General features: G+C 32.9%; 1 protein-coding gene across 1 annotated transcript in view; it reads left to right on the plus strand.

Moving 5' to 3' along the window:
• Positions 1 to 16,908, plus strand: part of LOC113120517 (solute carrier family 35 member F1-like) — an 81,639-nt gene extending 64,731 nt beyond the window's left edge. Inside the window, exons 7-8 of the mRNA XM_026290386.1 lie at positions 1,265 to 1,419; positions 16,073 to 16,908. Coding sequence (XP_026146171.1) covers positions 1,265 to 1,419; positions 16,073 to 16,297 — 380 coding nt within the window. The 3' untranslated portion in view covers positions 16,298 to 16,908. The remainder of the gene's footprint in view (positions 1 to 1,264; positions 1,420 to 16,072) is intronic.
• The last annotated feature ends 1,003 nt before the right edge of the window (positions 16,909 to 17,911 follow it).

A 17,911-nucleotide genomic window follows, 5' to 3' on the forward strand; every position in this document is an offset into this window, starting at 1 on the left:
GTGTAGAATGTCATGATTGACCAATCGGAATCAGAATATTTTATCGAATTAATTACTGGATGTGGTGATTGATTATTCGCACATTAAATTTGGAGAAATTACTCTGAAAAGATAATTGAAAGTCATTGTTGTGCAAAGAATCAAACAGAGATTACAAAAACAAGGTTCAGCAAGAAATATTTTGTTTGATAAAATTGATTACATTTAATCTTTTGGACCATGTGAGTAAATGATGACATAATTGTCATTTTTGGTTGGGTGAATTATTATTATTAATAGGTCCTTTTGAGTTTATAAATTATTTCTTTAATGAAATGATACTCTAAATAATAAACTAAAACTGCCAGTAAGTGGTAGTAATGTCTTAATAATTAAGTTCTCGAGTCATTTATTCATACATTTGATTCATTCAAATGTCTGATTGATTCAGGACTGAAGTAAATGGTTCTTTATGAATGATTCATTGAATCATTAGGCTGGTTCGACTTGAAGCGGATCATCACCATCAGACTGACCGGTGTGTGAGATCAAAGAACCGCAAGAACATATTTATTAACTTCTTAATGAACTGTTGTATAAGATGAGTAACTTATCAATTTTGCACTCATGTTATCTTGCACTTAGCCTACTTCTCATGTGATACTTCTTAACTATGTGAAGTAAATATGAGACAAAATTTCAAACAGGGGCATTTTGCACCATATCTTGAATTTTCAGGATATTTTCTAGGCTCCATCAAACAGTAAGTTGCTGCCATGCCTCATATTAGTCATCAATCGACTGTATGAAATGACAGATGATCCACATAGGTCTGGGGCGGGGCAAGTGCGTTAAATATGTTAATAATTTTAACCCGTCATTTTTCTCCATAATTAATGAATCTAATTAACGTGTTAAATTACCAGCCCTAATTATTATTATTTTATGATGTAATATAAATAATAATTATAGACCAATACATTAAATTATATCATATTATATTTGAATACATTACATAATATATTCAAAAAAATTTTTTAAATATATACTTCACATTTATTATTAAGCTTTATTTAAAATTATAACAAATTTTTTTAACTCACAATTTGATAAATCGAACAAAAAAATGCATCCAAATTAAAAACAAAAAACATTCAAGGTTGTTGATCAACATTTATTTTGTATTTTTTATTAAGGATATTCCTTCTTTATTGCACTGTATGCAGTTGTATTCAGATTTCCCCTATAGTGACTGATGTGGCTGTAACTCTTTATGTCCTCTCAGGGCTGCTGTACATTGGATTCAGCGCGTGTATGTTTGGCTTGTACAGCTTCATGCCAGTGGTAATCAAAAGAACCAGCGCCACAGCGGTGAACCTCTCCCTGCTGACGGCTGACCTGTACAGCCTCTTCTGCGGCCTGTTCCTGTTCCAGTACAAGGTTAGGATACGCTTTCACTCTCTCACTGCTCTCTCTCTTTCTCACCTCCTCACCACCACCAGAAGCTGTATGTCATTACACCTGCTGTAATTTTACTCACCTGTCCCATTTTTCTCTCTCATGAATGTTGAGCAGAATTTCTCTCCTCTCCTTCTCAGAGGTCTCTGTGATTTCATTATGAGTCATGCAGCTTCCACAATCCTCAAAAACATGTTTTTTAGAGATTAGAGAATCCTAAATTCTGCACATCATTTATTTTTTTCCACCCAAAGTCTATGCATTTATAATGTAAGTTAAGATCTCTTGTACTAAAAAAAACTATTTTGTTTTGCATGACCATTTTCCTGTGGCAGGATGAGAAAAGACAGATGTTTATGTGTTATGTGTTTTTTCAGGATATTTTGGTTGATGTTCTGTCTCTATCCGTTAAAATAAACCTACCATTAAATGACAGACCCTTAATTTCTTTATAACTGGATTACAAAAATTAGATTACAAAGATTACAAAATTAGCAGGGGATCAAATAAATATTTTCCCAACAGTATACTTTAACTCTAAGCCATGATTTCCATCTTATAATCTGGTTTATTTCTGCTTATTTCTGCTTATTTCTAGCTTTTACTGTAAACGTTTTGAATTTCCTTACTTAAATGTAGTTACCAAATTGGCTGTTGAGTGAAAAAGTTGCAAACCCTGTTTGCAGTAGTGCTTACTTTGCCGTTAGGTTCAATGTAGTTTGTGCTGCCCCGTCCTTCAATACCAACCGCTTTCATATTGCATTGAAGCTGCTTTGAATTGAGACAGATCCACAATGCAATAACACAACGCCCTTAAAAGAAAGAGCAAGGATTTTTCACTGAAATACTAAGACGATTTATCAGGGGATTTCAGAGGCACTTTGCCTTCAGGGAAAAATCCAGCCACAATGTGAGACTTCATCTCTAAACACCACCATTACAACTAAAGCCATCACTGAACAAAGCCATTAGTCATACTGTACAATGAGCATAGTGTTTTAAACTCCCTCTCCTCGTCTAGAGCAGATTACACTGTCTGGAGAACAAAAAGACATTTAGCTTCTTTTGAATGAATCATTATATGGACGGAGTATCACACTGATTCGTTTGAATGGTTACTGTGCTGTTAAAGTGAAGTATGGAAGGTGTTTTGCTGGTGAATAAAGCTGCTTGAATTTTGACTCTCAAGGTGAATGTATTAGGAACTTGTTTTTGAGCTTCAGTATTCATGAAATACAATTAGAGTGATGGGTATGAAACCAGCCCCCATGTCTGTCGCCATCGGCAGAAAGCTCAGGGTTACTGCGTGGTTTCTCGGCTTGCTGGGAATAGTTAGAAGTGGCTCAACGAAATCAGATTCAGTCTGAGCATAGCGGTAACAAAAGCTGTAATCACATATATAGCATCTCTGGCTTTGTTTTCAGTGTCCTTGTGTGAAGATGCTCAGCACAGCTGTCCCTTTCTGAATCGCAGAAATAATCATGGGTTTCAGTTCATGTTTAATAGACATGTTGAGATGCGTTATTATATAGAAATATAGCATATCAAAAGAAGGACAAAAAGTATAAGGTGTTGTTTTGCTAATTTCAGCAGTTTATACTAGATACAGGAAAATAATGTATTTATGAAATACATCATATGATATTATATTATATTATAGAGGAGTAAGAAGAGATAAGGACTTGTTTTGCTCATTTCAGTATTTTACAAACACTAGATAAAGGAAAATAGAGTTATAACATTAGATTTTAAATTAAGCGGCCACACTATTTTTTTTATCATGCTTCAATTGCTCTTAACTTTTCTTTTAACTCTTTTTATTTCCTTGGTAACTAAGTACCTAACTTTTGATTTAATGTTATTATTAGAAAAAATTTAAGTAAAAAAAAAAGCAGTATTCAAAGTATTCTGGTAGTATTATATTAATTTTTTTCACTTCTAGTTTTTAAAATATTCATACATAAGCTTTTTAGTACAGCTTTAAACAGCTCAATCAGATTTGGGAGCCATAACTATTTTGTAATTAGAGCTGTCAATCATTCCATTTCTTTATCAAATGAATTACTTGATATGCTGATTCATTAAATATGTCATTAATCCAAAGCTTTATCAATATAAGCTGAACAGAATAAGATATTTTAAGGGTGGCAGGTGAGACGTTTTTGGCTGCTGTATTGTGCTTTTTGTTTTGCTTAGTGTTTTTCAAGTGCTGTTTTTTTAACCTAATCATTAAACAAATGAATGCATTACATTGACAGGCATAGTATTAAGTAATCTTACTACGTGATGCTCATGTCTGGTATGATATGAAGAACATTTTCTGCATACTGTTCTCTCTGGTCATTGTGCTGTACACATAAAGGCTAGAGGTTACATCAGCTTGAAAGAAAGCCGGCAGACATGAAGCGCCTCCAAATGAATCCCTCTCCAGCCTTGAACTGAATGCCAGAGCCATTTGTAATGTGGTCATATGTAGCTAGAGCTCTCTGAGATTCTCTGCACGCTGTTGTTATTGCTGTTGGCTATAGTCTGCACCTGCATTCTCATCTCCTTTATTTTTGTGTCTGGCCCTTTGTCTTCTCAAACCTGGTTTCTGCTCACGATGCAAACTCAAGGTCCTTTTGAGTTTATAGCAGAGCCAAGAAGTCTGAGACTGCAATGATGATCTAATATCATTAAATGAATAAGAAAGGACATAAAAGATAGGTGAAATATTTCAGATTCTGTGGGTCACTAATAAGCTAATTTGTGACATTCGAGTACAGACAGTCATATGCTTTTGCTTTTACACTCTTTTGGATCATCAGGGCTATTAGAGTTATAAAACATTACCTGACATAAATTGAACATACATATTAATAAAAAAAATTAAATAAAATGTCAAAACACAAATTAAAAAATTTTACATTTCAAATTAAGGTGAAAACGTAAAACATAAAATAAAGAATAATAATATTAATAAAATAATAATAATAATAATAATAATAAAAAACTTTAATCATATTTTATTTATTAAAAAAAAAAAAAAAACATAACCTACCTTACATTACCTGAAATAAAATAAGTTTAAGTTTAAAAGTTTTTTTTATATAATTTTTCATATAGTATAACTTGATTTCCCTAAAATAACTAAAGCTAAAACTGAAATAAAATGAATAAACCTAAAAAAAATTCATAACAAAAACACAACAAAATTAATACAATTTGAAATGTATAATATATGAAATAAAACAATTCAAACTATTAATAAAAATTATTTGGTATTTCACTGATTCTAAAATAACACTTTTTCAAATTTAGCAGATTTTATAAATGCAACTTAAGTGCTGCAGTTATATAAAGAACAATAAAACAAAAATCCTGAAATGTACAGTATACAATTTTGTCTCAAATTGTTTTGCTGATAATGTAAAAATTTTAATGCATCAATAATAATACAATTAATATATATATATATATATATATTAGGGCCGGGACTCGATTAAAAAAATTAATCTAATTAATTAGAGGCTTTGTAATTAATTAATCGAAATTAATCGCATTTTAATCGCATATAAATATTTGACCTGAGAACAGTGAGAAGTTTTTTTGTTTTTTTTTCACATGGATTTATAGTATACCATTGAATAATGACTGAATACATAAGCTTAAGCATCAAAATATTGTTTATTTTTGTTCAACCAAGTTTAGCAGACCAGTGCAATTTTTGCCATTAAGTGTAGCAATAGCATATTTAGAAACAATTTAGAAATAGTACATTTCAGAAATTCAGGAAGCTTATAGGTGCTGGAACCTTCTGTAAAGTGTTTTTTAAGTAAAACACAATACTGTCAATTACATTCAGAACATTGGAAACACTGACTATTAGAAAACATCTCTCTGTTGCTTCAGAGGCCATAACATACTAAGTCCAGCTCTCAATAACCTTGGCCAAAACAATAAAGGGTTCAACATAAACTGCCAGTTGCACCAACAAAATAATACATAGTTCAACATAAAGTGTAAAGTCCACGCTAGCTGCTATATGTTTTGCGTTGAGGTGATACTTGAGGCTCGATGTGCTGCAGTGATATGCGAACGCTAGTTGGTGCTCCAGTATAATTGGTCCGCCGAAACTCATCCAGTGAGAAACGTTCCGCGGTGCAAAAATACGTTATTAAAAATGCGGGAATTTTTTTTCTGTAATTAATTAATCTTAGTTAACGCGTTATTTTTTGTGTAATTAATTAATCTCAATTAACACGTTAAAGTCCCGGCCCTAATATATATATATATATATATATATATATATATATATATATATATATATATATATATATATATATATATATATATATATATATATATATATATATATATATTAACATTTAATCCAGACCATATTAAATGTGTAAAATAGAAGCATTTTTGCTAGTGGTCTCAGACTTCTGGTTCCCACTGTATATGAAACCTATCTGTGGCGGACAGATATTGGCATATACACACTCTTGGCTGAGACCATTTTGAACGTTGCCTGTATGTTTTCACAGTGATTTGCCGCTTGTCAGACAGAAGATGGTGAGAGTGTGTTTGAAATTTGAATCAAGCTGATTCCCACAATATCCTTCGATGTTCAGCTGAGCCAATTCAGAAAAAAAAAGAGCTGTAATGATTGAGTTCTGATCTTGATGGGTTGCCCAATTTCCTGAAATCTTGGTAGCCTGTATAGATGTGTGACAGAAGCATGTTCTCGCTGCAATTAGACTTTGATTTGCACTTGATTTGCACTTTGTGGCTAGTTTGGAGCATATTCCATAAGGAAAAGTAGATCGTTTGATGGTTGGCTTTATCTTCATATTGGCAGTGGTCGGGTCCAGATTAAATTGTTAAGACTGTTAATGAGAATTTTACTGGAAGCATGTGCTGGTTACTGAACAAATCATTAAAAAGACACAGAGGGAGAAGGGAGACTCTTCAATCAGCAGATAAGACAATATTCATGTCTTTAACTGCGTGTTAGAGTAATAGGATTTGAACTGCCTGACTTGAATAATATTCTCCAATCAATATAGACAGAGTGAAGTTTGTTATGGGTATATTCTATACATTCTAGTGCTGTCAAAATTAGCTCATTAACACATGCGATTCATTTTTCCTAAAATATTTATTGCATTTAACGCAGGGGCAGGGCTAGGGTTATCAGCCATTACCCACAACAAACCAAGGCCATTGTGGGATTTTAAATGCTCCCATAAAAATGGCTCCTTTATTGAGGACAGTTGTTAGCCAACTAATTTTATTAATTGAAGTGAGTGAATATGAAATTTGAATGTGGTTACAAAAGCTTGCATGCTGAGCACAGTCTGTTTTTAGTCTATTATGGGTCATTTTAGGTCATTCGAGTGTAATTAGTGGGTCAAGACATGCTTTTCTTTGCAGGTGGTCTGTGCTGCACAACTATCTTGGTTAGCAGAGTTTCATGTTGCATTTGGAGTTTGATTTCCATAGTCAAGGAAACACTGATTTTCTGGTTTTGGAAATTTTTTGAGATAAGCAAGTGCAAGTTACATCAAAGAACAAGAAGGAAGGAAAAATAAAATCGACTGATTTTACACAAAATTAGATATAAGTTAATATATAGGGGTATGTTTTAGATCATTTAGATAATTTCACTATTTTGGATTGATTTGGCATTTCAGCAGATTCTTCAGACAATATGCAGTGTTTCTTTCTTTTTCCCTTTCTCTAATGTAAATCAAAATGTTTCAAACAAATATTGTTGAGGAAATTTATTTAGAAATATTCCAGTGTTTCAGTCTTTTTCCCTTTCTCACATCAAAATGTTTCAAATACAGTATTTATTTATTTATTTCAAACTGGTGCCTTTGGACTTATTTTTCTCAGTGTAGCTTTTTATTAGTTTGTTTATGTGCAACTCAAAAATAAAAGTTGATAAAACAACTATGATAATATAAAAAATTTCTACAAAAATGTAAACAAAAGAAATATAAAAAAGCTACTTCAGGAAGGTAAAGAAATTGATCCAGCACTAATTGTGTTATTATTAATAACACAAAAATATTAAATAATAAGAAAATAATATAATTTTTCACACATAGCCACAGATTTTCTGAATTTGGAAAAGTTTTGAGATAAGTTAGGAAATGTTACATTAAAATGGAAGGATAAATACCATTGGCTTTAGTGTAAGGGAGTAGATAAATAGTAGTGTCGCTAATAACCTTTTACTTTTTTCAGTAAGATAGTATGTATTTACCATCAGTAGTCGTTTTTAAAACACTGAAAACAAATATTGGATTCAGTCTTTTTATTGTAAGTTTTTGAACTTATGCACCTCAAATGTAGGGTGACCACCCGTCCCGCGTAGCGCGTGCGCGCACAGCGTTTGAAGCCCAATTCATGCGTCCCACAAATTGAGACTGTGTCACGCATAATCAATGCTTGCTCAAAAAAAAGTTGGTCGCCCATCTATATCTGGAGTCACCAACCCGTCGATCGCGGTCGACAAGTCGATCTTGGAAGCATTTTAAGTCGATCGCGAAGATTTTTCAAAATCTGAGAAAAAAAGGTGCGAGCCTCTGGTGCGAGATGGGAGGTGCGAGCATCCGCTGACTGCGCGCGCAGATCTCGAAACAGATGAGACATTTATACTTGACTCGACTGTTTTAGACTGAAAACCAGACCATACAACTGATTTAGACGCGGATGCCGGTGTGATGAGATGTACTAATATCCGTCGGCTCGGGCATGATTGTTTTAGGCCTGTAATTGATTGATTATTGAGGTAATAGGGATGGCACGGTTCGCTGAAAAAAAAAATCCAAACCGTTTCTGTTGATGCATGCGCATTCTGGCTTCCCAGACATTACAAAAACATGAGAGAAACCCCCCTCCCCCTGGACAAATTATTAACTCTTGTTCAACGCGAATGCTTTATATGAGCAGTACTTTATTCTTAAAGTGAATAAATTGTAATGAAAAATAAATAAAATTAAATAGCTAAAGTAAATCGTAAGTGGAAGTGCATTTGTCGATTCTGTCATAAGCATACAGTACATCAGCAATTACACTTGTTAAGGGGAATAGGACATTATTAATATACCATGTAAGGTGGTATGTGCTAGAAATGGGTAAACCACTATCAGTGAGTCTGCCCATGGGGTGGAGGCACCACCGCGCAAGGCAGTGTCCCACATTGTCCCTCAGAAACATACCCCTTGTCCCCCCTTGGGCTTATTAGCAGGTGGTCACCCTCTCACTCAAAAGTGAGAAGTTGTTATACCATGTTTAAACCAAGTCAGTAAATTTTATTGTAATGTGATAACACTAGCATAACAAGCATTTTCTGGGTCAAAATGAACATGTAGACAAAGGTAGACAAACTATAAAGCCATGTCTAAGTAAAAATAACAAGGACAAGTTTTATTCTTTTCGAACCCTTCTTTAACACATGGCTGTTTGTCTCTTGGACAGTACAATCCATCTTTGGTTCATAACTTTCATTTTGAAATATGACACTCAGAACACCTTGCATATTACAGTATGATTTATTGTGAGTATGGCATCTTTTTTTCAGGTTGTAATTACATTACTGTAGCCTTATTGAAAACTCTTTTCTCCCCTAATGCTTGGGGGGAAAGGGGGCACCATGTGTCTGGCTTGAAAAAGCAGGCACTTTATCATACTTATGGTGGCATGTAGCAACACTTGATATATTTAAATGAGCAACCTGACACACCGGCGATGTAAACAGAATATATTCCTTTCCAGCAGATATTACTCTTGCCGGCTCTAATACCCTTGCAGTACTGAAAAATCTCTCAGGCTGAGCTCAATCTTCCAAATTTTTGCCAGAACCATCTGCCTAATTTCTAACCTGTGGTCTGCACTGAACTCTCAGGTGTGTTCATAAAAAAAAAAAAAAAAAAAAAAAAAAAACACTCTGGCACAGGGCCGTGCACAGACCTTTTGAGGGGCATGTGCTGAAACTGAAAAAGGGCACCCCCCCCCCCCTTTTTATATCAAGATTATTTAGTAAGCCTGCATAAAAGGAAGAAATGGTCACATCTTCATGACAAATTCAATAACACAAAATAATAGTCTCAAAAGCTTTAGATTTATTCACGATTAATAACAACCATAATAATAATATTAGATAATATAGATAAACAGGGTTTTAAGGGCTTCTTTAAACCTAATTCTAAAGCAACCTTCTGTGAGCCATGTATCTGGCAAAAATTTGATACTGTGGTGGACCAGGGATGTTGGTCTCTCGAAGGTCTCTTATTCACTACACTTTCCCCTAAAATAAGCCAGCAATGAAAAAATAAATAAAAATAGTGTGAAAAGTACAGTTGCTGTGAAAAGCATTTCTGAAGGATCACGTGACACTGAAGAGTATACTGGAGTAATGATGCTGAAAATTCAGCTTTGATCACAAAAATAAATTACATTTTAAAATATTCAAATAGAAAACAGTTATTTAAAATTGTAAAAATATTACACAATATTACTGATTTTGCTGTATTTTGGATCAAATAAATGAAGCCTTGGAATGAATCACGAATTACATTCTGTATGATAAAATATAAAGATTTCAGTGATCTTCTGTATTTTTTTTTTTTTAGTTACTACTACATTACTGTAGTAAAACCATGTTTTACAACATTTTATAAAGAGAGTATACAGAGAGTATACCATAACATGATTAGCCTAAATGTTAATAAATTAAGTGTATTAGCAATCATAAATCAAAGAAGAAATTTCTTAGAAATATGTTATCTAGGTGACGAGGATCACTCGTCACTTTGTGTAAGTTCCAGTTCGAAACAGCGGGGGGGCGCACCTGTTATGATTTTCCGATGGTAAAAAGAAATTATATGTTGTTGTATTACTTATCAATATATCGGTTTTGACCAGCGAATGTGTGCAAATGTGATTTTTTTTTCTGTCCGTCATTAAAACGGCGATGGCGCCTGCCGCTGCGGGCATCACATTACATTTTCATCTAGGTTACAAACTAGTTTTTTTTAGCTATATAGACGGAGCGCTCAGTTTTTCCTGTGGTAAAATGCATTTGGCCAAATTAGCATTTTATAAAAGATGAAATGCTACTATATGCCCAGGCTATTTAAGTGTTGGCTATGTATTGGCTATGACTAGATGGCAAATGCTAGCTCTCTCTCTCAGGCGACGTCCCACATGTCTCAGTGAGTCAGTCAGACATCAAATAAATAAAATATGAGCCTTTATAGACAGTGTTTATTAGTACTTCTTCAAACAACAAGATATTTATTTACCCTTCGCAAAACTTTGTTCAGCTCAGCTGTTGTCTATTGTGCGGCTGCTGTGGAACTTCAGTTGATTCAATGAATATAGAGGGGGCGGAGTTATCAGCTTATTGACCGCTTGAGGATCCAATAAGATTTACACAAGCTCGTTTTAAGAACTTTCATTTGGTAAAACAGAAAGACAGACGTAAAGGGTGACCAATAGCAGTGATAAAAAAAAAAACACCACCAAAAAAAGGGCACTTCGGAGTGTAAGGGCTAAAAGGGCATGTGCTCTGCACAGGTTGAGCCCTACCTGTGCACGTGCCTGCTCTGGCAGGATTTTGCCACATTTTTTCCCTGCTATTTTCATTTTGAAAGATTTTTCCACCTCAGTGTAAAAAAAATAAAGTATTTCCTGTATATGTTTTATCTCTCAATGTGACTTTGTTTCTCATAATTGCAACTTTTTTTTTTTTACCTCAACATTAAATCACATAATTGACAATTTTTTTTCAAAACTGTATTTTTCTCACAATTGCAACTTCATTACTCTTAATTGTGGTTAATATATACAAACTGTAACTTTATTTATTAACAAATATTTTCAAATATTTTTTCAAATATAAGTCAGTTATGGCAGCTTTATCTATCAAATATTTTCAAATATTTGTAACCATCACAATTTTGACTTTATTTTTTTATCCTTGTAACTTCATAAGTCAGTTATGGCAGCTTTATCTATCAAATTTGCAACATTAAAGAACACAATTTCCATGAGAATAACTGCATTTTTATCTAAAAATTGCAACTTCGTTACTTGTAATTATGATTAAATATCACAATTGCATCTTTATTACTTGTCATTTCAGCTTATTTTCTTAGAATCTTGATTATTTCCTACAATTGTTACTTCGTCTCATAATTGCAACTTTAAACTCACAATTACATTTATTTCTCAAAATTAGGATTTTATATCTAACAACATAACTTTACACCTGCAATATATGATGTGATATTGCAGCATTTTATCACACAATTGTTATTATTTCTCACAATTAGAAATATAAGACTCATAATTCTGATCACTTCGCACAACTGTTACTTGATTTTAAATCTTTTTATTTTCTAATGTAAACTCACATTTACTTTTGTTCTTTTGTCTCTGAGCTGGAAATGGGCTGTCATAAATCAGTTCTTTATCAAAAAGATAATTTCGCTGTGTTCACTTCTCAAGTTGTTTATATGCTGTTTTAGAGATTAAACATTTTTTGAAGTTACATCACAGGTTCTTCAGTACATCGCATTAGTTCTAGATACCATCTGAGGAATGAAATAGATATCTTCAGATGAAAAGTAAGTGCTCCTGGGTTCTTTTTTAAGCACTATCCATCCTAGACCTCTCATCTTTAATATATTAATTTTGCCTGTGTACCCATGCACATGCTGACAGATTTATACAGACTTGATTTTATGAAAAGCAACTCTGGATATGCATAAAAGCCTCACCAAGACATAGTGTGACTTGCCCTTATTGATTTATTGGAAATATTTATTCTGCTGTGGTGCTGGAGGGGGGCAGGCAGCAGAGGGCTTTAAACTGCGAGAAAGTGTCAAAGGTTATTTAAAATTCTCTGTGGAGTTTCTCTAGACTTCAAAAGCCTAATGTCTATCACTTCAGGGCTTTGGAGTGGATGTGCTAGCAAATATTTATGAGCTGTGTATGCATGTAGTTTTTACACTAGAGTAGCCTCGGCTCAGTGTGGCGGGAAGCGCCGATGGTCTCATGGAGGTCCTCTCTGTTACTAGAGCTTTTAGATGTGATGTGATCAGCTAATAACACTAAAATCAATTGCATATGAGGCTTGATGAATCACAGATATTTTGATACTTTGAATGTAAAACATGTTTAATTCCCCTGAAACTAGCATAATGATGTTTTCTAATCAAACACTTTGATAATGAACATTGTTAGTGATTTGTTAATGGGCTGTGAGCTTCCAGCATGCTTTGCAGTATAAAATGAGCATTAATATATTGTACAGAGTTACTGTCACAGATATTTGCTTACCTCATTTGTCCAGATGTACTGTAGTTGTTAGTTACTTGTTGTCTGATATTAAAAGCACATCTTTTATGTTTGCTGTTATGTAGAAATCTGTAGTTGCCTCCAGAAGAATTTATTGGCTGAATTAGGAATATCACAGTTAATTAAAACTAAAACCATAAAAAACATGAACTAAATGTTAACTGAAATAAAATGAAACATGCTTAAAAACTTTGCCAAGAAACATTTATTATTTGAATTAATTTAACTTCATTTACGAAAATAATTAAAACTAAGTGGACGTTTACACAACAACACCATAAACTGAAAACTTTTGAAGTCACATTTCAAAATAAAAGTTTTTGAAAATGATACTATTACCGTCTCCATGTAAACTACCAAAAAAATGCTAATGTGTATTACGTGTTCAGTCTACAGGTAGGTGTGCAAGCACATTGTTTCTTTACAAAGTGACATCGCCAACTACTGGCATGGCATGAATAATATAGCGTTTTTAAACGTTCTAATGTATTCGTGTGAATGGGGATCGGTTTGACAAAGTTGTCATTTGTAAACGAAACTTGAACTTTTTAGATTTTAGTACAATGATGTTGTGTAAGTGTCCCCTAAAATGAAATAAAAATAATTATTAATAATAATTGGTTTTGTCAAATGATAATCGCGATTAATCGTATCCAAAATAAAAGTTTTTGTCTGCATAATATGTGTGTGTTCTGTGTTTATGTATAAAAACACATACATACATCAGTATATATTTTGAAAATATTAACATGTATTTACATGTCTAAAATGTATATTCATATAATTTATATTATAAATAAATATATTTAATATATAAAAATAACATTTTTTTCTGAAATATATACATGCACGTGTGTGTATTTATATATACATAATTTATATACACAGTACACATAATATATTATGTAAACAAAAACTTTTATTTTGGATGCGATTAATCGTGATTTAATCATTTGACAGCACTAATAATAACATACTACAAGTACTACAAATATATATGAACTATATATATATATATATATATATATATATAAAGCAAATCAATAGACATGACAGATACACACAACTATATTACTAAAGTTCAATTTTAAAATGTAAAATTTTAAAACAGCAGAATTGATGCAATAAAAACTAGAAAGCATCTCAATGATACTAAAATAACACTGGGCTGAACATGCATTGAACAAAATGTAAAAGCTATCGAGGAAACGTAAAAATCCTAATGCATCAGATTTGCTTGTATTTGTTTGTTTGTTTCTTTTTTAATGATCAACTTATCACAGGTGTTATAGATGGGCAGCACGTGGCTCAGAAATGGACCATGATCAAGCTAAGAGGCCATTGTTCATAGCACAGCTCTGCTGCTGGAAGTGATTGTTGTGCTCATCCACACCTCAGACCCTACGGATGAAAAACTATTGATGTGATTTGGAGATTGAGTGATGGCAAATAGAGTGAAGCTTTGGCATTTCAGTTTTCAAAGTCGTGATTGTTGTTGCTATTTTCAAAGCGCTGACAAGGGTATTGAGTCCCTGCTTGACCATAACCCACAGCAAAATATAATGCTCTGCTCAAAAATGCCATCGTCAGTAGTGCAGTAAAAAAAAAAAAACTCTTAGCAGTCCAGCATCTTTCTAAAATATTCAAAAAACATGGTTGGGCAAAATTCTGATTTCAAGGTCTGGCTCAATATCAGTTGATGATTGTGAATTTCCATCTTCCATCCTAAACCTGTCATGTAATTTGGCTTCATGCTGAAGACTTTGGGATAAATTAGAGCATTCTTGTAAATTAAAGTGTTCTTCCATGACCTATTAAGATAAGTTAAGCATTCCTATGACATTAAATCACATTAATGCACATGTTTTCCCTTTGGTCTTACAACATAAATTTTAAACCATTATTAAATTATTAATGCCATCCCATCGTAATTACAAGCACAGACCTCCTGCCTTGAACAGTAGACTCACATTGAGAGTGAATCATTTCTCTGGACATTTCTAACACAACTGTTGCTTTTGCTCATTAGTTCATTCTTGGTGGAATTTCTCCTGTTGGGCCAGCCTGTCTGATTCCCTCATGCTCATTAACAAAATATTACCCTAATGTGACATATTTATAGGAGCAAACGATGTCTGCAATGGCTTTCATTAGACCATATGGAGCATCTGCATAATATTCTGTCATTATTTACTCACCCCCATTTTGTTCCAGTCTGTATGTGGTTATTTGGTCTGTTTAAAATAAAAGGAGTGTTTAAATAACTACTTTCCATACAGACACTTGTGACTGTGACTGTCAAGTTTTTTTTTCTTCTCTTCTTTTGTGTTCCATAGAAAAATAACAGCATGCAGATTTGGATTGATTTGAATTATTATTAATAAAGTATGATTTGCAGTTTTAAATCAGTGTTTTATTTAGAATAAATCATGATTTAGAAGTCACTGTTGTATTTAAGAGTAGTAAACAATGATTTTAAGTTTTAAAACATTTATTTAGAAACAATAAATCATGATTTACATTTTCTGATCAGTGTTCTTTAGTAGTACTTTTAAAGTTAAAGTAAAATTTGAAATGTTAAAATCGTGTTCTATTTAGAATTAATAAATTATGATTTATACTTATTTCAGTGTTCTAGTTCAAATTTACTGTTTTAAATGAGTGTTATGTTTAGAATGAATAAATCATGATTTACAGTTTTAAATTAGTGATCTATTTTAAAGAAAATTAAATTATGATTTGAAGTTTTAAATCCGTGTTCTAGTTAAAATGTACAGGTTAAAGTCACTGTTCAATTTAGAATTAGTCAATTATTATTTAAAAAACATAAATCAGTGTTTCGTTTGGAATTAATTAATCATGATTTGCATTTTTAAATCAGTGAAAATTGTTATTTAAGGTTTTAAATCAGTGATATTATTTAGGATTAATAAATCAATTAATAATTATCTTAAACCAGTGTTCCTATCATTATTTAAATCAGTGATCAATTCAAAATTATAGTAAATATTGATTTAAAGTTTTATATGAGTATTCTATTTGAAGTAAATAATGATTTATAGTACAAATCATTGTTCTGTTTTGAACCGTTGTACTTTTTAAAATCACTGTTCTAATTAAAAGTAGTAAATTATCATTTAAAGTTTTCACTTTATGATTTAAAGTGTTCTATTTAGAATTACTAGATCATGATTTGAAATTAATAAATCATTATGTTGAGTTCTGTATCACTCTTCAGACTTTCATGAAGTTCGTTATGTTGTTTGTCTGTCTTCAGTTTTCAGGCCTTTACCTGCTGTCCTTCTTCATCATCATCCTGGGACTGGTCCTGTACTACTCCTCCTCCACCTACGTGGCACAGGATCCTCGCGTTTATAAACAGTTCCGCAATGTGGGAAACGCTATCTCAGACACGCCCACCGTGGGGCCCCTGGAGCCTTCAGTGACCTATACGAGCCTGGGTCAGGAAATAGAGGAGGAGCCTCGCGTAAGAGTAGCCTGAAGGGGGCGTGGTCTCTCAAAACCAATCATCCACTGCCCGGCCCAACTGTCTGTAGAAAAACGAATGATAATGATCACTGAATGATGTAATCAACCACGTAGCAAACAAGTACACTGTGATCATGAACTGTTAATAGGTAGCAGTGACTTCTGTATATCTGAGATATCAGATCCATCATGTATAGAGATGATTTCACCTCATTGCCTCTTTCCCCGCGGCAAATTAAGTGTTTAGAAGGATTCGTGCTGACTGTTTTGTCCAAATGCTCAATTGTGATTGTTTTAATTTCTTATACGAGCACAAAGGGTTCATTGTATTTGAAAGTTCGACATGGTTTGTTTCACTACAGCTTCATGAATATATAACATTTTAAATGAGACTTATCTGACGAAAACTGCATTCTGAGTTTTACAATGCTGATTTGAGCCAGTGCCTTGCCATGTGATGTTATTGTGGGTTAAATCAGCCAGTGAGAAATCATGACTTAATAAAAGTCATCAGTACTGGACATGTCATGATTGCATATTGTATTATCTGCTCAAAATTATAAACTTTTACATTCATCAGTCAGAAATACAAAAAGGGTAAAAAAAAAAAAAAAAAAAAAAACATGAGAGAGAGAACGATTTTACACCCTTTAAATGTTATACCATATTCATTTTTATATATATTTGTCAAATTTTGTTTGAATTCTGCCAGGAAAAAGGGTACATGCATTTGTATTAAATTTAAGAGTCTGTGTAGCAATTGATTGTAAACTTGTAAAGTATTTTACTGCACATGTGCTTGTTTTATAAGCAGTTCAGTCTTAATTATCATCTTATTTGGATAAAATCCAGTACAATACATGCAAAGTATTCCCGAACTGATATCTGAGTTTTGTTTTGTTTTACATTTTCTCTTTTTCTTTTTTGCATTCTTAAGTTGGCATTTAAATATTGGAAATTCTTAATGTGTCTGACTTGCTTATAATAAAGTATATTTGTCTTAAACTCAAAAAACACGAATGGTTAAGACTGGGAAAATGTGTTTGACCATGCAAACTATTACATCAGGAAAATTCTGTCATCATACTCTCAAGTTGTTCCAAATATATGAACACTCCATTTTTTTAAATTGTTGGTGTCCAGTCATTTGACAGTAGCCTTTGACTTCCAACTTATTTATTTTTTTCTCAATAGTATGAAATAGCTACTGTTTGTTCTCTCACATTCCTTAAAATATCTTGTGATGTGTTCAACAAAGGAAGGAAACTCAAACATATTTTGACAAAGCTGAGGGTGAGTAAATGATGCTAATAAAAGCGTAATCCCTACAAGACAAAAAATACTATATTTGACCCATGGGGAACTTCAGGTGAACATCAACAGTAAAATTAACCTCTAACACGGTGAATTCAAGAAATTCAAGACAGAGGGTAGAATAGATTAGCATTACAAACACACTGCAAATAAGAAATGCGGTTTTCTCATCGCTGTAAGGAAATGAAGTGTTCATCTTATGAATATTTATTACGCAACGTTCCAAGAATGCCTACACGACTGACTTGGCGAATTAAACCCTTGCCGTATGAATGTTAATTAGTTTAAGCAGGTATGTTGCCAAGCAACGTCG

This window comes from Carassius auratus, chromosome 20 (assembly GCF_003368295.1).
Source record: "Carassius auratus strain Wakin chromosome 20, ASM336829v1, whole genome shotgun sequence".
NCBI classification, from domain to species: Eukaryota; Metazoa; Chordata; class Actinopteri; order Cypriniformes; family Cyprinidae; genus Carassius; species Carassius auratus.